Source organism: Neofelis nebulosa, chromosome 4, assembly GCF_028018385.1.
Source record: "Neofelis nebulosa isolate mNeoNeb1 chromosome 4, mNeoNeb1.pri, whole genome shotgun sequence".
Classification (NCBI taxonomy): Eukaryota; Metazoa; Chordata; class Mammalia; order Carnivora; family Felidae; genus Neofelis; species Neofelis nebulosa.
This window is the reverse complement of record NC_080785.1, coordinates 24,246,943-24,273,549: the sequence shown is the minus strand read 5'-3', so window position 1 is coordinate 24,273,549 and position 26,607 is coordinate 24,246,943. Positions and strand designations below refer to the sequence as shown.

At 38.1% G+C, this 26,607-nt stretch overlaps 1 protein-coding gene across 3 annotated transcripts in view; it reads right to left on the bottom strand.

The window, feature by feature from the left end:
- TNPO3 (transportin 3) overlaps window positions 1-26,607 on the bottom strand; it is a 79,880-nt gene that overhangs the window by 16,841 nt on the left and 36,432 nt on the right. For all 3 annotated transcript variants that reach the window (XM_058724330.1, XM_058724331.1, XM_058724332.1), the window contains 13 exons: window positions 25,468-25,611; window positions 22,871-23,046; window positions 22,271-22,409; window positions 20,199-20,345; window positions 17,684-17,791; window positions 15,861-15,952; window positions 13,788-13,927; window positions 10,139-10,330; window positions 7,611-7,702; window positions 6,818-6,894; window positions 5,013-5,073; window positions 4,061-4,201; window positions 797-913 (listed from right to left, as the gene is read on the bottom strand). In XM_058724330.1, coding sequence (XP_058580313.1) covers window positions 797-913; window positions 4,061-4,201; window positions 5,013-5,073; window positions 6,818-6,894; window positions 7,611-7,702; window positions 10,139-10,330; window positions 13,788-13,927; window positions 15,861-15,952; window positions 17,684-17,791; window positions 20,199-20,345; window positions 22,271-22,409; window positions 22,871-23,046; window positions 25,468-25,611 — 1,626 coding nt within the window. The remainder of the gene's footprint in view (window positions 1-796; window positions 914-4,060; window positions 4,202-5,012; window positions 5,074-6,817; window positions 6,895-7,610; window positions 7,703-10,138; window positions 10,331-13,787; window positions 13,928-15,860; window positions 15,953-17,683; window positions 17,792-20,198; window positions 20,346-22,270; window positions 22,410-22,870; window positions 23,047-25,467; window positions 25,612-26,607) is intronic.

Here is a 26,607-nt window from a genome sequence, read left to right as displayed (position 1 = left end):
CGACTTCAGCCAGGTCACGATCTCGCGGTCCGTGAGTTCGAGCCCCGCGTCAGGCTCTGGGCCGATGGCTCGGAGCCTGGAGCCTGCTTCCGATTCTGTGTCTCCCTCTCTCTCTGCCCCTCCCCCGTTCATGCTCTGTCTCTCTCTGTCCCAAAAATAAATAAAAAAAAAAAAAAAAAAAAAAAAAAAAAAGTTGAAAAAAAATAAAACCATCCCTGCTAAGTGAGCTAGTTCATTGATTTTTCCAGGCAAGAAATTAAAAACAGAATTATGCTTGAGCTTAGAGATCCTTTGTTTTACATCCATTTGTTCCTTTCTTTACCTCTCAAAAGACCGTATCTCTAGAGAGTATAAATAAGTTAGGCCGTAATAGCTGTAATGATCTTTACGTTCATACGGTCAATCTCTTCTCTCATTCTCCTAAGCCATGTCTGTCCAGAGAACAACTAGAAAGTTTCTACCTCCCAGGGCACCTGGGTGGCTCAACTGGTTAAGCGTCTGACTTCGGCTCAGGTCATGATCTCACAGCTATGGAGTTCAAGCCCCAAGAAGGGCTCTGTGCTGACAGCTCAGAGCCTGAAACCTTCTTTGGATTCTGTGTCTCCCTCCCTCTCTCTCTGCCCCTCCCTCTCTCAAAAATAAACATTAAAAAAAAAAAAAAGTTTCTACCTTCCTGTTATTAGGAAATCAACATGACTGGAGGAGAGACATAGAGAAGGAAGAGAATTCAAGAGATGGTGAAGAACACACTGCTAAGCCTATAGACGCTCCAAGATACTGCCCAGGGAAAACAGACCTGGAGCATGTCTAGTAGTCCCTGCCGACAGCCCTCTTCCATGCCGTATTCATCCACAAGGATACTGCCAAGGTACAGGAAACAAGAATGCTGATGTACGTGGTACACATTCACCATCTGCCAAGGGAGAAACCAGTTAATTCAATTCTTGTACCCCAAAAAAAGTATCAACTTAGGAAAGTGTCTGGAGGAAGACATTCAGACACAGAGTGGTTTCTTCTCTTTAAGACAATATAGTAAAGCTTGTTGGCAACATTTCCTAAAACACAAGGCTCAATTCTTCAATAATTTTCAAGTACTCTCTTTAGAGTCCTATCAAGCCTTTTACCTTTTATCTTCCCAAAACAATGTTGTAAGAGGGTTGTATAATACATCAAGCTGGAAGCCATTAGGATGCTATCATCCAAGCTATTTGCAAACCCGTAGCATAAATCCCAACACCTAAAGGTTGTTCCTTTTGCCTTAAAGATGAACTCTTAAGGAAAAAAAAAAAAAAAGCACATATAGCCATAGGAGGGCTAAAAATACCAAACATCCTGAAGGAGACTCTGAAGGCACTGTTTAAATTTTGAGTTTCTCCTAAACCCCTCTATTTAAAGTAAAACAGTATTCCCAACCAAGATACCTGGATCTCAAGAAAATAAAAATGTTAATACAATATACATATTTAAATTAAATGATTTGTTTAGGATTTGTACCCTACTCTCCTCCAAAAATTAAGAGGCATCTGTACATTCATATGTTTAAAATGCCATCACAACACACGTATTGATTTTATTATATAAATTCAACTCAATGAATGGGGTGGGGGCTGAAAGACAAAGTAACTGACTCTTACTAGCATGTACCATGGAATGGAATGGGCAGGTGATGGGAGCTATGAATCTGTTTGGTACTGGGTACTCAACTGTATGCTCTACTGCTTAATGAATGATTTACGTCAGTTGCTGACAAACTTTTTCTTCAAGGGCCAGATAGTAAAAATTTTAGACTTTGCTGGCTTTACAAGTCTGTCTACGCAACTGCGCGACAGTAGCACAAAACTGGCCAATAGAGAATACTTAAATGAATAAGCATGGTTACCTCTTCTTTGTAAAACTGTATTTATAAAAATACGTGGCAGGCCCACTGGTTCTAGTTTGCTACCCTGTGAATTTTGGATTTAAAAAAATACTTTTTTTCCCCCACATGTACTGACTTTAGAACATACTTCCTATACAAGGTGCTCCTCTATTAGGCTGGTCACATAATTAGCGGGAATTAAAAAAAAAAAAAAATCCAAGTCACGTATCCTCTAACAGCAAAGGGCCATTAAATCAAGTTATCTTTGACCCAGAATGTATTACACTAAAGGGAACACTTAACCAAAGGTGGAAACATATGCAGTGCAAGCATATGGCATCATCAGGATATAGTAAATGTAAACTTTACTCAAATCTGCAACATAAAGGAGGCAGGGTTATGCCTATGTCAACTGATAGGCACTTACTGCAAATGCAAGGTTGACACTCTGCCTTGCCTCTTTTAATTTTGTACCCATGGCACCTCACTTGCCTCAATCCAGTCCTGGCTCTGCTGTAAGGTTAACATCAACACAAATTACTTAGTGATCTAAGTCACTAGCTATAGGCATCTCATACAGAGTAGTTCTTGATGTGAATATGATCTTGGAGAACCTCATACAGTGAGTCACACCATTGCAATTACCTATCAATCTTGGTGATTAAAAGAGTCAAACTTGGGGGGCGCCTGGGTGGCGCAGTCGGTTAAGCGTCCGACTTCAGCCAGGTCACGATCTCGCGGTCCGTGAGTTCGAGCCCCGCGTCGGGCTCTGGGCTGATGGCTCGGAGCCTGGAGCCTGTTTCCGATTCTGTGTCTCCCTCTCTCTCTGCCCCTCCCCCGTTCATGCTCTGTCTCTCTCTGTCCCAAAAATAAATAAAAAACGTTGAAAAAAAAAAAATTTTTTTTAAAAAAAAAGAGTCAAACTTGGGGCATATGGGTGGCTCAGTCGGTTAAGTATGTGACTCCGGATTTTGACTCAAATCATGATCTCGCGGTTTGTGGGATCAAACCCTGTGTTGGGCTCTATGCTGAAGTGTGGAGTCTGCTTGGGATTCTCGCTCTCCCTCTATCTCTCTGCCCCCCCCCCCCCCCCCCCCCCCCGCTCAAAACAAACGAATGAACAAACATTAAAAAAATAAGAGCCAAACTTATTTTTTGACAAATAACAGACTTATGTGACTAACTGTGGTTGAGATTAAAAAAAAATCTCTTTGGGCCAAGAGACAGCAAATTTTGACAGGACACATATTTTGCTTTGAGAGCGCGCGCGCATGAGAGCACGAGTTGGGGAGAGGGGCAGAGGGAGAGAGAGAATCTTAAGCAGACTCCATGCTCAGTGCAGAGCCCAAAGTGGGGCTTGACCCCTGGGATCATGATCTGAGACAAAACCAAGAGTCAGATGCACAACCAACTGAGCCACCCAGATGCCCCAACAGGACCCATTTTTAAAAAGAAAACTAGTGGGGTGCCTGGGCGGCTCAGTCAGTTAAGCGCCTGACTTCAGCTCAGGTCATGATCTTGTGGTTTGTGAGTTCGAGCCCTGCATTGGGCTCTGTGCTGACAACTCAGAGCCTGGAGCCTGCTTTGGATTCTGTGTCTCCCTCTCTCTCTGCCCCTCCCCAGCCTGTGCTCTGTCTCTATCTTAGAAAAAAAAAAAAAAAAAAATTAGTATAAAAATGCCTAGCACTGCTACAGAAGAGCTGAGCATTAAAGTCATTCTCTTTTCCTGGGGCGCCTGGGTGGCTCAGTCCATTAAGCATCCGACTTTAGCTCAGATCATGACCTCGCAGTTAGTGGACTCGAGTCCCGCATCGGGCTCTGTGCTGTCAGCTCAGAGTCTGGAGCCTGCTTCAGATCCTGTGTGTGTGTGTCTCTCTCTGCCCCTCCTCCACTCATGCGCGCGCTCTCTCTCTTCTCTCTCAAAAATAAACATTAAACAATTTTTTTAAAAAGTCATTCTCTTTTCCTAATTTCACACGGAAACGTGTTACTATTTAAACTATCACTACACAGAATAGATTACAGGCTGCTTCCCTCAGAGGCACCATACTTACCATGGGCACTACTTATTGCTTTCAAATACTTCTGAGTTTGTATTTAATACGTACAAAAGTGTTTCATTTCATCAGCAGAGTTTTTGTACTAAAGACTTCTATGTCAAATCCTGTACACGTTACACTTTCCCGCTTCGGGAGAATTTACCTGTGTAACTAGCGGCTGCAGTAGGGCTGCAGATCCTTTGCCTACACAGCGAACAGCAAAGCGGAGGCACCTGCAACAACGCTCTACAATCCGATTGTCAGCCCGGTGTTTATTTAGAGTCTCAGATAAAACTGGCCATATCTGAGTCAAAGAGCACAAGAAAGAAAACAATGAACTAAGAGCTGAAAAAAATGCTCCCAAGTTGATAACATCTGATTTGGTTTTCAAATAATTTGGAAAAAGCTTTCTTTACAGAAAAAGTTCAATACAGTATCCATCACCAAAACACAACCACTTCTTGAGAGAAGCACAGCGACTCTTTAGAACAGGAAGAGGAGCGTGTCTAACTTCACTAAAAGATAAATTTTCCTGAACTTTGGACTTTCTGATTTAGGATGAAAAGGATTAGTACGAGCTATAGAGAAAGAGATGGTTAAAGATTATAGTTCCAACTTAGAATATTCTGAACAGAAGGGCTGGAGCTAATGAAATAGCATTATGTGATACTGGTGAATATTTAAGGATACTTGGTGTTTCCCCCCCGAAGTCTGAATAGCACTTCTCAAAACATGCCTTTTGATCCTCATATCACCCTCAGTGAAAAAAGAAGTGCGTTTATATTGGGGAAACAGAAGCCATGAGGAAGAAATGGCTTTGTCAAAAAAATTTCTGCTAGTATTAATCAGGCCTCCTAGCAACTCTAAGATTCACGTAATCTCTCTCTACTTCTTTGGGTTTTCGGTTCATTACCCCACAGTCTGTTTTCTTATCAAATCTAAAGTAAAAAATATTTGAATAGTTCTATTCTTCTGTTGATTGAAATTTAAACTGTATCAACAAATTGGATCTTCCTATGAACCCAGAAGACAGGACCGTCTCACTTTAGTTACCCACAGCCTTGTAAAGAAAAAGGAAGAAAGCCTTGTTGCACAGGCATCTGTTAAGCACTTACTTCCTGTATGACTTTTTGGCACGGATGAGTTTGTCCATTTTCCACAATAGGATTGGTGTGTCTGGGGAAAGGTAACAAACCAAAATAGTTAAAGAGCAATGTAACTGAAATTCCACAGCCCCAAAGCCTGCTAGCTTACTTAGTCACATTGTCACCATAAAAAGAATGCCAAATAATTAAGTTATGTATGACTCGATACCTTTCCTTTCTACTCCATTCAAACATGAGCACAGAGTTCAAACCAACCTCCTCCCCTTCCTTTGCCACGTTTAAGCTACTTCCATTAGAATATGCAAACTCAATCCAACTCTAGCTTAAACGGGTTGTGGGGCACTACAATTAGCTTTTCCATTTTTTCCCTTTAAAAATCAGAATGTATAGGCTCTTCCAAATTAATTGAAAGTATTAATTAAAAACCAGACTGTCTACAGGGGCCTGGGTGGGTCAGTGGGTTAAGCGTCTGTCTGACTCTTGGTTTCGGCTCAGGTCATGATCTCACGGTTTCATAGGTTCGAGCCCCACAGTGGGCTTGCACTGGCAGCGTGGAGCCTGCTTGGGATTCTCTCTCTCTCTCTCTCTCTCTCTCTCTCTCTCTCTCTCTCTCTCTCTCTCCCTCCCTCCCTCCCTCCCTCCCTCCCTCCCTCCCCACTTCCCCACTCATACTGTCTCTGTCTCTCTCAAAATAATAAACTTAAAAAACAAAAAACAAAACAAAAAACCCACAGACTATCTAAATCCACTATGAGAAACCAAGTGCTGCTCCATTCCCAGCATTAAAAGGCAAAAGCTTTAGGAATCCTAATTTACCAAAGATGTTTCTCATGGTTCTAGTCTGAACCCAATGACATAGCATATGAGCCCACCCACAATATGTCAAATCCAATTATTTGCCTAGTTCTAGAATCCACTAATTTGAAAGAAAGCAGGAAAAAACAAAAACAAAAAACCCTGTATGATTACCAACCTCTTCAAAGGAAATTCTTTAATTTAAATGAGCTCAACAGCAACTTAACAAAAATCTCATTTTCTTTAAATTGGGGGATTTCCATCTATTGCAGATTTTCTTCCACTTATTATGAAATAAGGACTATTGTTAACAGGCTTTCAGAATGTCATGTTAACAGGGCTATCATAATTATACAAGAAAAGCACTGTACCAAATTAAAAACACCAGCTGACAAGAAAAAGCTAAAACACCTCAGTTTTAACTTACTCCACATAGGCTTTTTACACAAGTACTCTTATATTCCAATTGTATTTGTGGGTCTCACAAATTATGTAACTCAATAAGGATCACTCTTTGAACATTGTTACTCAAATGCCTTTTTAATCATTAGGCTCCTCTTGACTTCAAAGAAGGATTAATTTCACCTGATCAATATTTTTTTGCACCCCTACAATCTATAGCAATAGTTCTGAAAGCGTGATCCTACAAATAGCAAGCAGCAGCAACAGCTGTCAATTCTTGGGTCCTACCCCAAATCCAATTGAACCAGACACTCTGGAGATGGGACCCAGCAATCTGTTTTGATAAGCTGAGCCCTGAAGGTGACTGTGATGCATGTTAAAGTTGGATAATGACTGATCTAATTACATTTTACAGGTCTTTTGACAGAGGTCTACCAAAAACTAATTCTTAGAATTTATCTTTGCACCAAAGTTTCAGGTAATGGGCTTATCGGTCCTCTAACAGAAGATTGTCAGATGTACCTGGAAGTTTAGGAAAAAAACACTTGCTTTCTTTAGTACATAATCATCTTATTTGAGCTTTTAACCTAAGGCAGGCATCCAGTCTCCCTTCTTACCTAAATATTACTGCAAGGCGATCTAAGAACACAGTGGGATCTGAGGATATGCCATTGCTGGGCTCCTGAGACAACAGCTGAAGAGACAGAAAGACATTAACACTCTGTTCTAACACATACAAACCTACAGCAAACACTGCGACATACACCTTTAGACATAAACCTCCTTCTCAATCTCTGCTTATTTCCCTAGAAGAGATTCCTGATAGTTACTCAAATGGTGCAAACTTTTATAACCATTAAGATATTATATATACTATAGTTTATATATGACATTATTTAATCTATTTTAATTTCACTTTCTATTATAACTTTTAAATTATTATGGCTTCATAACATATATTAAGAGATAAGGCAAGTTGTTTCTTATTCTTCTTTCCCAAAATTTCTTAAATACTTCTACCAGCATATTATTAGAGATAAACTTTAGAATCACTATGTCAAGTTCTCCCATTATTTTGCTGTAAATATAAATGTAACTCGGTAAGAGCAGACATCTTTATGATATTCTTTAACGGAACATTGTAGGTTATGGTTTTGGGTGCCAACTTGGTGTTTTCCCTGTTGTATCTTCTAAATGGTACTACTGATAGTGGAAATCTGACTTTAGAATACTTATCCCACTTATGCAGCTCCTTTGATAGATTTACTAATTTTAAGAACGTTTTAGTTCATTGCTCTTGACTTATCTAGGTAGACAGAAGAATACCTGTAAATATATAATTTTGTCTTTTCCTTTCTAACCTGTAATCATGATATATAGGTATAAAACCCCTCATTTAATTGGGCTCACCTTTTTCAATGCCATAACCTGAACAGAACAAAGTTCACTAAGGCATTCAGTAATCTTATCCAAAGGTAATCTGGCTAGAACAAGTGCTGTCCCTGCAAGACAAAGAAAAATACAAATAAAATAAAAGCTGAAACTGAGGTAACTCACTGGCCTACATCATTGGCTAACAGAAGAGGCTGGCTGGTTTCATTCTTTTAAAAAGATCATCACTTTTTTTCAGGTACAGTATTCTGTTATTTAGGGCTGGTTTTTCTTTATTTAGCTTAGACGACTAAGTGACTTTCACACTAACATTTACAACTGAAGTTAATATTATTTCTCCTCAGTAGCCTATGGACTTAAAGACGTTTAAATACATCTCCCCTTCCAATTCTTCATATACTTTAAAAACCTCCTTTACAAAACCAATGCCAGGGACACCTGGGTGGCTCAGTCGGTTGAACGTCTGACTTCGGCTCAGGTCATGATCTCGAAGCTCGTGAGTTCGAGCCCTGCATCCGGTCTGTGCTGAAGCTCAGAGCCTGGAGCCTACTTCTGATTCTGTATCTCCCTCTCTCTCTGCCCCTCCCCCACTCATGCTCTGTCTCTCTCTCAGAAATAAACATTAAAAAAAATTAAAAAAAAAAGGAAACAAAACGATGCCAAAGCTATTTTTATACGGCATGGTACAATGGTTCTCAAACTTCCCAGAGATTCTGATTTAGGAGGTAAAGGAGAGCCTTTATTTATTTTTTTACAAGTACAGACAAGACATAATTTTTTTTTTTTTTTTTTTTTGGAAAAAGGGCTGAAATTAGAGATCTGATTCTAGTTATACCTAACAGAATCTATGAGCTAGGTGAGGTATTATCTCTGGGCCTAGTTTCTTTATCTGTAAAATCAGTGCTTTGAACCGAAGAGTAAGTTAAGTGTGCCTTTCTTTCATTTTTCAAATCATTGAAAAATCACTTTTTTTATTAAATAAAATCTTAACTTGAAATTCCAATAAAATAGGTTAAAAAAAAAAAAAAAGTAGCTAGGTTAAATTAGAAGGCCCAGACCCTTCTCACTCAGCCTTCCTCTTGTCATACTCCCCACCAAATGCTTAAGCATATCCCCCAAAACCAAATGATTACATATTAGCCTAGGTTCTCTCAAGGTATAAAAAAAAGAAAAGAAAAGAAAATCCCTTGACTATGATTTTTCTCATCTCCCAAAATTGCATTCAACAGAACAGTCACAAAACAGAACAAACAAACAAACAACAACAAAAAAGAACAGTAATCAATCCATATGTCTTCAAATGTGAATTAAAAAACTAAATGATTTCTTCCGGTAGTCTATAAGCCATAGATGAGTTAGAATTATTTAAAACTGAAAGGGGGAGAAATCTAACTTAAATATGACTTTTCCTTTTAATTCATTCCTATAGAAAAGAATGTTACTACAAAGCTTTCTTTATCTAGAAGATAAAGATAACTGAGATGCCACATCCTACTACAGTTAGACATCACTTCGGCATCAAGGTTCAATTTCACTAGAAAATTACAAGATGGCAACAATAACCACTAGCAGTAGGTCATAAGAAATAAGGATATTTGACTCCGATTTAATGCCTTATTATCTATGCTATGAAGGGAAACGACAAAAACCCATGCTACAAAAAGAAAATGTCTTGGAAAATGCAAATACATCAGAAGGAACTTCGTCAGATATAAGAACGAACAGTTAGTTCACACACAGGTCATCCAATCTAGCCAAGAATAACTTGTTTGCTACTCACAGAAGCTTAAATGATGCTGCACAGGTTATGTTACCCAATCCTTTATTTGATATATCCTCAATCCCCTCTAACTACCAGCTGTAAGGATTTTATTACCTCACAGGGCACCCCAATCTGCTTTTAGAGTTTAGTTAGAAAGCATTTTCTAAGAGCCAGTAAATATCAACAACTGACTACTACTCATAAAATAAATCTGTCCCCTCTTTTATAAGGTAATCTTTCAAATATTTAAAAATAGCCATCATGCGTAAAGTCTCTTCTGTGTTCCTAGCCTTTAATATCTCCGGTTCTTCTTACTCAACTTTATCACCACTTCGGCTGCTTGCCTCTGGATAGGCTATCACTGAGTGTAAAGCTGATCCATACTGGGTCATACTGCTAAAAGACCAAGTTTCTACCACAGGACTGATCCACACACATTACCTTTAAATTTCCACCTACCTCTTTGGTATGGCAATGCTATGTGGTCTCCCTTTTTATTCTCCCCCCAACTCAAAAATGAACTATGTTTAGTTGGAATGTGTCGTCTCTGCCCAAAATCTAGGTCTGTGCTCTACACACTGTAAGCAGTTTTAATTAGTTATATAGCCTTAAAACATTCTAAGAGATGAACGCATGTGTATACAATCAACACCCTCCCCTGAGTGGAAAGGTCACCTTCTCCATCAGTAAGTATGTTGCAACTGAAAAACTGGGATGTGATTAATGTAAGATAACCCCCAGAAGTGGCTTAGAGATGTTACTGGTTAACATCTGAAGTAAATACCTTTTAGCAAGCCCACAGCAGCTTCCGGAGACAACATGAAGGAATCAAGGGAACGGGCAATCTCCAGGAGTCCATTAAAGTGCTGAGCCATGTGGTCTCGGCAGACAGAGCAAATGTTATGAATGGCTTTGGCTGCAGCAGAAGCCAGAGGCTTTTCACACAAGCCCTTCATCAAATAGCCCAAAACAGGGTCTAAGGAGAGAAGCCACAAAGTAAAGATTAGGTATGTGAAACTCAACGAAAACTTCTCGTTTCTTAGAACAGAGGTTTATATCCCCCCTCCGTTTTTTTAAAAAGCAAAAGAACCATTAAAAAAACTTTAATGTTTGTTTTTGAGGGAGAGGGACAAGGAGGGGAAGAGGGACAGACACAGTGTGAGCGAGGGAGCAGCAAAGAGAGGGAGACAGAGAATCTGAAGAAGAATCCAGGCTCCTTGAGCTATCAGTGCAGAACCCCATGTGGGGCTTAACCTCACGAATGCGAGATCACGAGCCGAGTCAAAGGAGGATGCCTAACCAACTGAGCCACTCAGATGCCCCACAAAAGAACCATTTTAAAAAATGAAATGTGGGGATGCCTGGGTGGCTCAGTCAGTTAAAGCCTCTGACTCTTGATTCACGCTTGGGTCATGATCTCATGGTTCATGGGTTCAAGCCCTGCATCAGGCTCTGGGCTGACAGTGCAGGTCCTGCTTGGGATTCTCTTGCTCTCTTCCCCACCACTCTGGCCCTCTCCCTCTTGTGTGCTCTCGCTCTCTCAAAATAGATAAATAAACATTAAAACACACACACACGAATGGAGCTTGATTTTGCTGACTTAGTGTCAGGAAGCCCTGGGTCCTCTCTATTCACCTTCTATTTCTTTCTTCATGGCTAAGCCTTCACACAAAACAGTCTGAAAACCACTAGTGGATATCATCATCCAAGTATCAAGAATAAGGTAATGTAAGAAAGAATATAAAGTTCAGAGAGTTACCATTATTTATACTCAGAGACAAGTCATTATGTAAAAACGGCCTACATTAATTAGGACAATGGCAGTTATCTAAAGTGGACACTTTTATACTTGCTTCTTTATAGTTACAAAAGGCCTTAACAACATGCAAATGGTGCTTTAGTGCTTCTGGAAAATTATGTTTTATCTTTTAAACAATGGAAGTATACCAAAGAAACGGATTATGAAAATGAATTTCTACAAAACAAATTTTATTTATTTTTTACCTTACTTTATAAAAATCAGAGTGATTTTCTACGGAAAAATCGCATATGATTAAAGAGTACTTCATGAGTACTTTAGAATAACCTCACACCAAACCATAAAAGGAGTAAATAATGTCTTCAAGCGCACTAAAAAGTTATTTCCATTTCCAGTCTAATAACCAATATAATGTACCAACCAGGATGAAACCCTGGCCCTCTCCACAGAAGAAGCCTTTTTGGGGCACCTGGGTGGCTCAGTTGGTTAAGCATCCAACTTTGGCTCAGGTCATGATCTCACAGTTCGGGAGTTCTAGCCCCACATCAGGCTCTGTGTTGACAGCTCAGAGCCTGGAGCCTGCTTCGGATTCTGTGTCTCCCTCTTTCTCTGCCCCTCCCCTGCTCATGCTGTCTCTGTCTTTGTCTCTCTCTCTCTCAAAAATAAACACTAAAAAAATTTTTTTTTTAAAGAAGGCTTTTTAAGCCTAAAAATGAGAAGAAGTAAAATGTAGAACCTAGTATAGGCAAACCATAATATTATAGACTTCTGTGATTCTCAAATGGAATATTTATTGTTTTGACTATTGCAAAGTAAGTACGAACATCTGTCTTATTGTCAAACTGCTTCAGGATTTGTCTTACTGCTGAAGCACACATCTGAATCCAACACTGCAAAGTGGTACTGAATGATAAAGCTTTTTTTTTTTTTTAATTTTAATGTTTATTTTTGAGAGAGAGTGTGTGAATAGGGGAGAGGCAGAGAAAGGAGACAGAACCCAAAGCAGGCTCAAGGCCCCAATGTCAGCACAGCGACCTACGAGGGGCTTAAACCCACGAACTGCGAGATCATGACCTGAGCCAAATGAAGGTGGCTGCTTAACCAACTGAGCCACTCAGGAACCCCTGAATGATAACTCTTAAACAAAAAAAAAAAAACAAACCAAACCTACTCTGTTTCCTGTGGAAAAATCATTCAGAAAAGAAAGCCAAATAATGGAAGTGAAGAAATCTAGGAAACAGGTATTTTGAAAAGATTTTTAAATGGTATGTTGAAAGTATCTCAGCTATAATGTGAGGATATCTAGGCTCTGTATACAGAAACAAGAAAAAAAGAAATATACATCACTTTTTTTTTTTTAATGTTTGTTTATTTTTGAGAGTGAGCACAAGCAGGGGAGGGGCAGAGAGCAGGTGAGACAGAGGATCCAAAGTGGGCTCTGTGCTGACAGCAGAGATGCGGGGCCTGAACTCACAAGCTGTGAGATATGACCTGAGCGGAAGTCAGCTGCTTAACCAAATGACCCACCCAGGCGCCCCAAACATACATCATTTTTTAAGCAAGAGTTTCAAACAAAAAAAAGATATGTAAAACAAAATCAAGCTGAAAAGTGGTAATAAACATATAATCCACTAATTCCACTACTGAGTATTTACTCAAAGAATACGAAAACACTAATTCAAAAAGATATATGCACCCTCCTATGTTTAATGCAGCATTATTTACAAGAGCCAAATTATAGAGATATCCCAAGTGTCCATCGGTAGATGAATGGATAAAGTAGATGTATGTGTGTGTGGCGGGGGAGGGGGGGGGTGTATACATATATATACAATGGAATATTACTCAGCCAAAAAAAAAAAAAATGAAATAAAATCTTGCCATTTACAGCAACATGGATAGATCCAGGGAGTATAATGCTAAGTGAAATAAGCCAGAGAAGGAGAAATACTGCATGATTTCACTCATGTACAATTTAAGAAACAAAACAAAGGAATAAACAGACAAACCAAAAAACAGACTCTAAACTATAAAGAACAAACTGATGGTTACCAGAAGTGGGGTGGGTGGAGGAGATGGGTGAAATTGCTGATGGGGATTAAGAGTATACTTATCTTGATAAGCACTAAGTAATGCATAGAATTATTGAATCACTGTATTGTACACTTGAAACTAATGTTAACACTACTACTATGTTAACTATACTGGAATTTTAAAAACCCAAAAAGGTGATGATTAAGGTAAGTATAGGAAATATATCAAACTTAATGATATAATTAATGATATTCACAAGTTTGGTTGGGGGTTCTTAAAATTCTCAGAATATATCACTCTTGAACATCAAGGGGGCTTAATATATACTACTCTGGATAGTCTCTTTGGATTGTTATCTAGAAAATGAGAGGGATAAAAGAAATGATTTCTACTTTTACTTTCAATTCTAGAAGCAAACTGTTTCCCTATATAGAGATCTTATCTTTCAAAGATGATTTTTCCAAGGTCTGATCAGAGTATAAATGTTGTGTCAAACTAAACAATAACTCATATCATTACTCTCAATGTCTAGAAACATTCTGCCTACCCATAAAAACAGAAAAAGAACGAGAGCAAAAGAGGAAGAACAAAATCAGAAAAATCAGACACAGCAGCTACAGAGGGGTGAGTTCACACATACCAAGAAACTGAGGATTTCGATCAACCACTTCGCTCATCTCTCCAACCAATTCAATGCTGGTGTATCGCACAGCTGTATGTACAGTCTCTGGAAGACGGACAACTCCTTCTAGGACCTCAACAAGTGTTGGATTGTTCTCCCTGAGTACAAAAGGCAAGTATTCACAGTTACTGATTTCAGAGGTTAGGTTCTGGCCTGTTAACAGGCTGCAATGAGACGAATCATTGCTAAAGGGCTTTTTTCTAAAACAACCATTTGGATAAAAGTGCTTAACAGCTGGTATGAAAGTTTATTTGAGTCCTCGAAAAAAGCGAAAAGACAGAAATGGAAGATATCATTGTTTAAAGAGAAGCATTCTGCTCCTTAATCTTCTAAATGACAGTAAAGTGTCTAAAGACACATCCTGCTATCAAATAAGGCTCTTTAAATTGGAGAAGCAGGCATTTACTGTGGATGAATGTCTTCTTTTAAAGAATCCATTTTACTTATTCCTCTATCTGCAGTTCCTAGAACAGTGCCTGGCACATAGTGGGCACTCAATAAATATTGCTGAATGGCTAAATTAATGAATGAATAATTCTCACAGACCACTTGCTATTGGTTATTCTCCAAAAGATTTCTTATAACTGGATACTGAAGACTTTAAGAACAGAGAAGTATGGATGAGCCAGCTCACTATCTAAAGGAACAAGAATACAAGCTGCAGGAAGAGGTAAAGGTGCCCTGACGTGGAACATGAGGGAAATTAACCAAATACTCTCCACAGCTCCATGAATTTATTTTTTCCCTTTCCTTTTCTTTTTTCCACTCCCCAAGAATACTGGCTGAAATTCTTTACAGAGTGGAGGATGCCCTCAAAATGGTAGGATACGATCCAGAAATGAAAGATGTTTAAAATCCAAATAATGTCCTGGATTAGAGCAAAAGCACTCCCTGCTGATAAACTAAGTCTATTGAATCCTTTATATACACTAAAAAACTGTAACCAGGCAGTTCACTTGAAAGGTGGTAAAATAAAAAACAATGTAAAATCTTCTCTCGTTTATGCCTTATTGTTTCCTGGGGGCACTAAGCTAATTTTTGAGACTCTCTACCCATCCTTTTTCACATCAACACATATCAGTTAGAATATTAGTGATTTTAATATCAGACTATCACTGAAGGTTCCCAAAGATACCAAAACGAGTTTAAGAGCAAATAGCGGTATACAATTCAGGACCAGAACTTCTTGATAGAGAAAAACAAACCTACTCTATCTCCTTGAATATTTACTGGGTTAGAAACAATGTAAGATTTCATTGACTAAGCCCTGAAAAGCAGCTAATAAAGAAGCACTATACTTTTCATAAACACATGCCAACCAAGGCTTTGGATAGAGAGCTCAACTGCAGGTATCTGATTACAATACAAGAAAACTTGATAGATATCAGCCTCAATTTATAAACTCAGAGCACAAAGTAAATTCTGCTTTTAGGAATTCATGTTAAAATCATAAATAGAATTTCTATGCTTATCAATTAGGAATCAAATTCTAATTAACTTAAACATTTCCAGTGGCAATAGCAAAATAACTGCCCCTTAGATTTTGCTCCTCTTTTAAGGTGAAACAGTGTCTATGTCTTGCCTCTCTGAAACTCGCAAATGATTCTCTAAGGCAGACAAAAAGGAGAATATAATGAAATATTTGTAAGAATAACTTACTGAAGGTCGCAAAATCAGATGAGAGCCAATTAGTGCCTATTCAACTGCTTTTAATCAAGTACCAACAATTTAACAGCCTAACAAATTTTTGATTGTACCAACTTTCACAAGGGAGCCTCGGTTGGAAAGATAAATCAACATTCTCTTCCTAGCATCAAAAACAAAACAATTTTAACTCTAGGAAATGTGGTTAAAACATGGATATCAGCAATGCATGCTACTCTAGAATAGACTCTGGAAGTCAGAAGACTAGGCAGCATTATAGAAGAAGTTCTAAGAGAATTTCCAAATATATACCATATAAGAAAAAAATGGTAATTTTCCTTCCTTTGATATTTAGAGTTCCCAGCAAAAGACTTATTAGACACTCACGGATCAACACTCTTTGCTATAGCAGCCATGATAAAGAGAACCGCTTCTGTCACCTCCCAGGGTGGGTTGCCTTCTTTCAGAGTAGAATATAACTAGAGAAGAAGAGGTGGATTATGGATCCATTAAAAGGAAAACAGAATAGAATTCCAAAACAAACAAAACAAAAAAATCCTGTTAGTTAAAATAAATCTAGCCCCTTGTTTCTAAATCTAATTATCTCTCAGAGCCAGGGGAGAATATTATTTTCTTTTTTCACATCTTCACTATAAGTAAATGTTATTTTAATATCTAAAATAAACCCAGTTAGATCCCCAAGAGTATATCAAGGTTATCATCTGCGCCCACAGAATGAATATTATGGAAAAGCAAAACATAATACTTAAGTGTCTTTTCCTGATCATAGCTGATAAATACATATATACACTTATAAAACTGAAATACAATGTGAATTTTTTATGTATGTATTGATTTTTACATTTCTATCGTTTTAAATACTTGTCTGCATCAAAACTGGCAGTACAGATTAAATTCCAAAAAAGCAGCTATTTAGAAGTATCTATCACAATCCTATATCCAAGCAAGGGGAAGAAAAAGGAGACCAAGCAGAACACTCAGAGATGTTCTAGTCCAGACATTTCCCAGGGCATATCCATCTGTGGAATGTGACTGGGTGTTATTCTAAATAGGATTCCTGTAGTCAAATAACAAACACTGCTAAGTAAGAAAATTAAAGAATTCTCTTGTTGTAGGATTTCACAAAGCCTTTCATAGACTGCTTCAGTCATTTCCTAAATTTAATTGAAGATAGTTTGGTGTTTTGTTTGTGGGGTGTTTTTGTTTTTACCAAAAAACATCATTTACGACTGGTGCTCCACAGAAAATATCTTGGATAACACTGTTAACTTATGTAAATTTGTAAACTGAGGTCTGAAGAACAAGTAACTTGCTCAAAGCCACATTGCCAATGAGAATAGAGTTGAAATCTGAACACAGGTCATCTGCCTGTGATCTGGTGATCTCATCGAATCTGCTTTCTAAGAATCTCCAACCCTTTGTAATTAGATCAATAAACACACTTTGCTTAATATAAAGAAAATAATTTTAATTTTATTAACACTTTCTAAATCAGATTATGCCCCAAATACACAAAATGGCTGGGTTACCAAAAATAATAAAATAAAATAAGGGTTAGTTCAGTATTGCTGACAAAGCATCAAAACTTGTATTTTAGAGCTTAGAGCATGATCCAGTAATATGAAAACCACCTGAAATTATGCTAATGTTAAGTGATGTGGAATGGTGATGACTGCAACCTCATGAGGGAAAATGTTACTGATTGTCAGGAAAAATCACAGGACTATGAATCTTCTACTCTAGTATAGTCACCTCTGGGATGAAACTGCACAGGAATCCAACCGTCAGTGTGGACAAAGGAAAAGCCAAATAACTAAAAGAGTTGCCAGGAGTTGGTACATAATTATTAAAGCAGAAAAACTTGCCTACTTTTCCTGGCTAGGTCCAAGTTCCCTATAAATACTTGGGGCTTTAAGGTTCATCTATGATTTTCCATTCCAACTGGACAAGTGGAACAGCTTTCATTACCAAGAATAAAACCCGTAACTGAAACATCCATAGTCTCCAATTTGCTTGTAAGATACTAAATAAAGCTACTATATGCCAGGCAGTGTGCTAGGCACCTGCATATCTACTGTCCCATTCAGCCATTAAAACCGAAGAAAAAGGTGGAACATTTACAGAAGACACAGAAGTGAACACACCTAAAGTGATCAGTAAAATTGCTAAGCATCTCCAAATGGACTTACCTGAGCAAAACACTCCATAGACCCAATCAAGAAAATCAAGTCTTTCACCAGGTCTGACACCCTCATACGAAACTCTCCAAAATCATCAGTTTCCTCAGGAACTCCCTCCTGAAATTTCAAGTCAGATAACATTTGTTTTAAATTCACTAAGGCTTTAGGGGCGCCTGGGTGGCGCAGTCGGTTAAGCGTCCGACTTCAGCCAGGTCACGATCTCGCGGTCCGTGAGTTCGAGCCCCGCGTCAGGCTCTGGGCTGATGGCTCGGAGCCTGGAGCCTGTTTCCGATTCTGTGTCTCCCTCTCTCTCTGCCCCTCCCCCGTTCATGCTCTGTCTCTCTCTATCCAAAAATAAATAAAAAAAAACGTTGAAAAAAAAAAAATTTTAAAAAAAAAAATTCACTAAGGCTTTCACTGACCTCTAGAAAATCGAGAATAAAGAAAAAGCCATTCAGCAGTTCAGTACCAATGAACAAGAGATAAGTTGCCTAAATCAGAGGGTATTTTACTATACAGGGTGTCCTAAACTTTTAGGTATGTCAAGTCAATACAACCTATCTTTTACCTTTACTATGAGAAACTGTTCTCCCTTTTTTGCTCCCCATTTCCAAGTCATACCTTGCTCTGTTGTTGGAAAAATTTGGAGTGGTCAGAGTGGGAAGTGATCTACTTTAAGAGCTTTTAAGTTTATCTAGAAGTTTAGTACTGAAGAAGCCTCTGAAACTTCATGGTTCAAAATTTACCAAAATCAGGGTGCCTGGGTGGCTCAGTCAGTTAAGTGTCTCACTTGATTTTGGCTCAGGTCATAATCCCAGGGTCATTGGATCAAGCCCCACAATGGGCTCCAGGCTGAGCATGGACTCTGCTCAAGATTCTTTCTTTCACCCTCTGCCCTTCTCCCCAGCTCGCGTGTACTGTCTCTTTCAAATAATAATAATTAAAAAAAAAAAGATTCACAAAAATCATTATCGCAACTAGATGCAAAACTGAATTAGACTTTAAGAAGAAGTTTATGTAGGTAGACAGATACTATACTGTAGATAGATACAGTATAGTAAAATATTAATGGTAGAATTTAGATAATAGGTACAGATATTCACTGTAAAATTTTCATCTTTGCCAAACATTTGAAATTTTTCATGAAAAAATAGATCATTTTTATTTCATGCTTCCAGTTGTGAGATGGTTAAGGGCATGTATAAGAATCTTTATCCATGACTATCTGGAAAAAAAAACCTTAGTACTATTGAGAATTGCTGATCGAGTCCAACCTCCTTGCTTTAAGATAATGTAGTTGAAGATAAGATTCCTCAATTAAAAAACTACAGAATGGTGCCTGGGTGGCTCAGTAAGTTGGGCGTCCAACTGTGGCTCAGGTCATGATCTTGCAGTTCGTGAGTTCGAGTCCCTCGTCAGGTTCTGTGCTGACAGCTCAGAGCCTGGAGCCTGGTTTGGATTGTGTCTCCCTCTCTCTCTGCCCCACCCCGCTCGCATTCTGTCTCTTTTTCTCTGTCTCAGAAATAAACATTAAAAAAAAAAAACAAAAAAACAAAAGAACACTAAAGAAAGAAAGATTGAAAACCACCACACTACATCATCATGAAGATTCTTGGAGATGGAAAATACCATGACTCAAACAACAATGTTAACACTAAAATAAAGAGAACAAAGACAGTTACGGTTTTCATGTCAGATTTAATTGTAAGCAATGGAAAAAAACCTCTCCAAGTCCTAGGTTAAGGGACAGGAATTAAACCAACTAACCAACCAACCAAAAGGATGAAATAAATGCTGTAAGATTTGAATAAACTAAGCAAGAAGGGGGTTAAAGAGTTTTCCAATGGACTATTTTATAGTATTTCTAGTATATATTCTTCTAGGCAAGTAGATTATTCCTATATTTTAAGTTATAAAATCAGTATAAAGAAAAATGTGTATTTTGTGTGGGGGGAGGGAAATCATATATAACTCTCCACCTCCTCCAATACTTTACTTTTGTGTTAGTTTTAAACCAACCATTATACTATTTAATTATACTATTACACTATTAAACATTATACACTATACTATTATACTATTAAAAATACAGCATATAAAGTTTTACATTCTGATTTTTTTCATTTAGCAAACCAACTCCTACTACTTCAGAAGTCACTACATTTAACTGTTGCATAATTGTCCATCAAGTGGCTGCATCATAATTTATGTAACTCTTTTTATATTGTTGTACATGAGTTCACCGTTTTTTTATTTTACAGATAATGCTTTGTACATAAAATAGCCATTTTTTTTTTTTCTTTAAAATTATTTAAGGTAAATTCCCAGGAGAAGGATTCCTGGCTCAGCAGAATTGATTTCTTTCTATATAAGCCTTCTACTCTTCATTATACTGGTATTGATTCCTTCAGTGTAAGCTACAGAGTGATAGAAAACCTGTGGATTCCTTTTTTCAGTTCATTTTCAAATTAGCATTGAAAAGTGTAGGAAATTAAGATTTGAAGAAGTGGAGAAGGAAACTTACATGGTCTGGTTCTAGCTGGCAGTGTCGAGCCAAGGCATGGAGCAGCCTCTGAATGTAAGCTTTGAAGATTCCATGAATAACTTCATCATTAGTTTTGTACAAATGTTCCCCAAGTCGGTACCAAAAGTTAAAGGAAATTTCTACTACCTGTCAAATTAGAGAAAAAGAAAAGATTTATTTGTTGTTGTTTTTTTAAAAGCATCTCCTTTTATTTTTTTTTTCAACTTTTTTTTTTTTTTTTTTTTTTTAATTTATTTTTGGGACAGAGAGAGACAGAGCATGAACGGGGGAGGGGCAGAGAGAGAGGGAGACACAGAATCGGAAACAGGCTCCAGGCTCCGAGCTATCAGCCCAGAGCCTGACGCGGGGCTCGAACTCACGGACCGCGAGATCGTGACCTGGCTGAAGTCGGATGCTTAACCGACTGCGTCACCCAGGCGCCCCAAGAAAAGATTTATTTGAATCAGAAAAGGAATGGAATATGGAGACAATTTTATTACCAGAGCCTTACAGGAAAGAATATATACTTTAAAATATTATGAGTAAAGTTAAGAAGGCACCTGTTTTCTCTAGCAGATTTATTATTATCCTCCCAAACTATCTTCCCATGTTAGGACCCAAACTCTATTTAGGATGACTGGCTATGCAGTCCCTATATTTAGCTGATAACTTCTCAACAGTAGATTCTGAATTTAGAGAAACAGATACAGAAATGGAAGTCTCTTTTAAAGTTTTTTTTTTCTCAAATCTATAACCCTTTCATTTATTTATTTTTTTAAATAGGATTCACGCCTAGAGCAGAGCCCAATGTGGGGCTTGAACTCATGACCCTGAGATCAAGACCTGAGCTAAGATCAAGATTCGGACACTTAACTGACTGAGCCACCCAGGCGCCCCTAAAATCCTTTCGTTTTGAGATTAACACACCTTTTGCCAGACAAACCATCTGCAAATCCCTGAAAATACCAACCTTATGTCATTTTTACTCCCCTACTTTTTTGAGTGGGACAGAAAGGGAAGAGTCTGGGACCTTATCCACAGTTCATCTTACTCATGAACTATTTAAAGGAGTGATAACTATTACATAGTGCTGTACTTCCTCCCCAAAATGTTTTGCGTTTCATCCAAATCTAGATATCCTCATGAGATCAAGCCAAACAAATAAACATTATTTTTTATGCAATAAGAGAAAAAGGGATGAGAATCACAGCACTCCTGTGCTTCTCCCTAAGAGGGGCCTTACCACCCTTTTCCCATCAAGGATCCAAAACAGATCTATTTAAAACAATATCCAATTTGGGAGTTCCTTCTCACTTCTTATACTATTAAGAGGAGGCAAAATTTCTTGAATAGACAAGATTTTTAAAAATCTAGCCAACTCTTTTAAGAGGCAGGGTATTGTAGAGATTTTGGAATGCAGACTTTTAAATCTTTTCAATCCCTCCCCCCACCTTTTTAAAGTTTATTTATTTTGAGAGAGAGAGAGAGCGCGCTCATGTGCACAAGTGGGAGGGGGCAGAGAGAGGGAGGGAGTGAGAGGATTCCAAGTAGGCTCCATGCTGTCAGCGCAGAGGGGGCTTGATCTTATGAACTGTGAGATCATGACCTGAGATAAAACCAAGAGTTAACACTTAACCAGCTGAGCCACCCAGGCACTCCTCAATCTCTTTCTCATTCCCACCCACAATTTGGAGAAAAACTTTGGATGTTAAAACTTATAGATGCAGAGTGAAGATTTTATATGAGCTGTAAAGCTCTAAAAAGAATAACTGGATGTAGAGAAGGGACTCAGTAAAAAAGTACTACACTTTCTTTCTAATGGGTTCCCTAAGGTGCCCAGGGCGGTCAGCCCAGCTAACCAGGTAAGAAAACAGAAAAGAATTCAAAGCAGAAACCCAAATATAATTTAAAAAGAAAAAACTCCAATACAGAGGAAATTCCTATATCACGTTTATCAAAAATGAGACTACAGTTACGCACAAATAAAAAGCGGGACGAGTGGCAATGGAATATAGGTAATATGCAACATACAGCTTGGGAGAATAGTGGCTTTAGCATAATATAGACACTACCTCATACTGAGGATGTCCTGCACAAATGAGCAGCAGTTCCAGAGTTCGTAGGTCCCCGAGACCTTGTCCTGGAGTACAAACTATTTTTTCAAGAAAAGTTTCACACAGTTCAGTGAAAATACGGCAGTAATTCAGAACTCTGTAGATGAAAGAGTAATGAGAACACGTCAGAAATCTGTATATTATATGTACAGACTCAGTTAATTAAATCAACAAAAGGATCCTTACCCTAAGGGACATGTGGTGATTATTTGCTATGTTGTATCAAAATCTCCCTAACAGCTACCTTTTTTTAATATTTTATACAGATAAGCAAATGACTCTTAAGTCAGTTCAAATTCTTAATTACTAAAACATCTGAACCAAATTCTTATCAAATCATACTTGATACTCCAAAGTTCACCCCTAATTCTTGGAGCCTTATCCTTTGTGAGGATCCCTTCCATGATTACAATCTCTCTTTCTGCATCCAATTTACCACTCTAGGTTCAGTTGAGAATAGTAGACCATCTTTAGGATGTGGTGTCTTTATTTACAAATAGAGTCATAAAGAATCACGAAGGATGGAACCCAGGGCTACTGCCTGAAATAATTACTCACTTGTCTAAATCTTCACGTGCCACAGCCATATGATATGCAGTCTCCAATGTCAGGACTCCTTGAAAAAGTTGCATGGCTAACGGCAAGTTAGTCTCCACATTCTCAATGGCATAGAGAGCTGAGCACACACAATCTGAAGCAGCTTCATGTAGGTTGGATGAGGTCTTATCTTGTTGCTGGGAGATAGCAGGAATGGGGAACTATGAAGTATGATCACTGGGCCATAATCCAAGTACTAGCAAAACAATTACAGCCTGTTTCTGAACATGTACTTTAAATGTATAGCCTAACAGTCATGGCCTTCAATCAGACAATATTCATCAATCTTCCCTGTCCTATTTCTATTTCCCTATATGCCAAGCAAATCAGCCTTTTTGTACCTTAATCACAGTCACATGACTTCTAAAATTCCATGTGTTTTCTCCCCCCATACCAGTTCCTTCAAACAGAATGCCATGTGTTCCCCGCCCCCTGTTTTAGTCTGTGGAAATCTTTTCCATCTTTTTTTTTCTTCTGATATTCAAGTACTACCTAAAATAAAAGCGTCCAACAAGTCTCAAACACCCATACCTAACACATTATCATGCTATTTCAGAATATCAAGGTTCAACGGAGGTTCTTGTAACTTCTGGGGATGAGAGGAGAAGGTAACTTTGAAAGGAGCAAAGATCAGTTATTCAGCTTCTCATTAGCAATGATGCCTGCGAGTATACAAGAGAGAAAGGCCTGGGAAATCTTGAAGGGAAAAAATATTGAACCTAGAACTCTATATCTAGTTAAACCACCAACCAAGAACGAAAGCAAAATAAAAATGTTTCCCAGGAATGCAAAAATCCAAAGTTTATTTCCCACATGTCCTTCTGAGGAAGGTATTTAAGGAGGTTCAAGAAACAATCCAATCCAGAAGCATAGTAGAGAGAAGTTCCAAGATGACAGCTGGAGAGCAGATCTAAAGAGCAACTGATACAAATTAGAGCAGATCAGAAGAAGGTTCAAAGAGCGAGACCTCTAGGGTTTCTATTCAGGAGAATACAGTTGAGAGGATGGATAAATTTAGTAAAGGCATATCAGTCTTCTGTGAATAATAAAATACAAGGACATTTAGAATCTCCAGAGCTGTACTAGCAAGGTCAGGAGAACACACAGATATATGTAAATCATTCATTAGATTATTCTTAGGTTAAGCGGTAGATTCATAAATATTTCTGATTATTACTACCTTGTAAAAATTAAATGTTCAAATTTATTCTTTTGTAACGTTATATGAAGTATCATATTTGTAAAAGCTTTTTAAAAAAGAACTATGGGAGAAAAGGCTGTATTTATAATAAAGTTGTGGTCAAACTATAAAGCAAACTGGAATATGCCATGATTTTGAACCACAATGAATCTAAGAAGAAGGAGAATATATTTGACCCTGACCCTAAAATCGCTCTTCTTTTAAGTGGCAGAGAAGTCCTGACACTGGATCAGTAGAGAAGATGGTATCGTGCTGGCACACTACTGAGCTCATTCCTTACCCCAGTCTTACTTCCCAGAAGTAACACTGTCTTGAGTTTGAAGTGTATCCTAGACTGTGCTCCTTTCCTATGTAATCAATCATAATCATGAATTTTTCAGCCAACAGTGGGATTTTAATTTTATACTGACTACTCTTCACACAACTTGGTGACACGAGAACACAAATTACCATTACTAAGGTAGGGCATCAATAGACATGATAGCACAATAATTATTAGCATCCTAACTTTCCTGAGTCTTAGCTCCTGATGCAAAGATGCAGCATAAATACACTGATGACAGTGAAACACAAAAATGTCTCCCTGAATATGCCTTCCTTTTTCTTTTCTTTTCACAGCAGTATCAATCGAGTATCATGCTACCATCTTCTAAATAGTAGTGCACCAGCACACAACCAGTATCCACAGAGCTTCCACACTAATGACTTCATGGAAGGTAACTATCCAGGAAAACGGGACAAAGTCACTCCCATCTCCAAAGACCTGTTCAATATGTCCTTGAGATATTGCTGTTCCGTGTGTTAAAAAGTAGTCTTATTCCACATGCTTGCTTAGTCCTATCTACCAAGACAAAGGAATGTATTAGGAGGCATTATCACTTTCAAAGTTTATGGAAGACATGCATAAATATATAAAAAGATACTACTGTTTATTCCATTAATCTCAAAAGCCCTAAATCTACCCTATGCTTAAGTGAACCCTGATGCTTAAGTGAACTATCTCAATTGCGAAGATAATATTCTCACCTATAACTGTCTGAGACCCAATGACCATTATTATATTTTTAAAACAGGTAAAAAGAGACCAATGGTTTTTTGTTACTTAGAGTTTAATATGTAAATCACGGATCTATGTATAAGACTGCTTTCCTATTAAATCTAACTACATTCTATTCTGAGTATTAATACTAATACCTTAATTTGGTACTTGGTAACAAGGAAGGGACACTGCTGCTTTCTTACTATACACCTTCCAATCACCGTGCAGAAATCTGAAAACACGATGTCCCAGAAGGTTAGTTATTACCGAAAGTGACTATGTGGTAGAAATACTTTCATAAACAAAGCCATTCCTTACCAAAACCTCAAAAAGGAGTGCTAGTAACTTATTGTTAGCCATGAAGTTACTGTCCAAAACTCCTAAGTTAAACCAACTTCCCAAACAGCGGAAGACCTTCATAAGCATCTTCTCATCTGTTCCTGCTTTTTCTACACAGGTCATCTGAAAAAAAGGAAAAAAAAAAGTTAAATAATGCCCAACTTTATATTTAAACCACTAGGTCCAATCACCTTATACGTGTAATAATGAGAAGGATAATAATAACAGCTAACAGGCAAAAGTGCTTTGTAAGTGTCGGATGCTGCTCTCAACACTCTTCATTAATCCCCACTAAAGCTACAGGCAGGCACTATTATCTCCACTTTGTCAACTGGGAAGCTGAGATAGATTACAGACTTCCCTCAGGATAGTTGTATTTCAGAAATAACTGTTTCTTAGATCCCACTTCTTCATTAATGTAATTTCATCAAAAAATTGTCTATAAGGGCAACTAGGTGGCTCAGTCGGTTAAGCGTCCGACTCCTGATTTCAGCTCAGGTCATGATCTCACAGTTCATGGGATCAAGTGCCCTGTCAGCCTATGCACTGACAGCGGGGAGCCTGCTTGGGATTCTCTCTCCCTTTTTCTCTGCCCCTTTCCCCGCTCATGCACGCTCTCTTTTTCTCAAAATAAACATTTTTTTTAAAGTGTCTTTAAAATAGTACTCGTCTATGCAGTTGATTTTACAGAATAAAAATAAGCTAGCCCGACTAATGTACATCCCCACATGAAAAGCTGATGTTTCAGCTTCAGCACTTGAACATTCTAGCAAATACGCCATTCCACATAAAGTGACTCTACTATAAATATGGTGGGTTGATAAAGAGATAAAATGAAAACTCAGACTAAAACTCACCACTGTTTCTCTCTGCAAACTGTTTTTGTGATGTATATTTTTTCCAAAATCAAGTGTAATGTAACTTTTTCTGGATGAAAATAATGTTTCAAAATAACTTTTACAAGTAATGGATTAGAAATATAATTGCCATGGGGTTTGGGGGGCATGTGTTGGGGTTCAGAATCCCACAGTGGTCTAAATGTTGACCCTTGTACTTCTAGGTAGCCACAGTCCCCTTATGTTTGCAGTATCATCAGGCCAATTATAATTACATACTTAC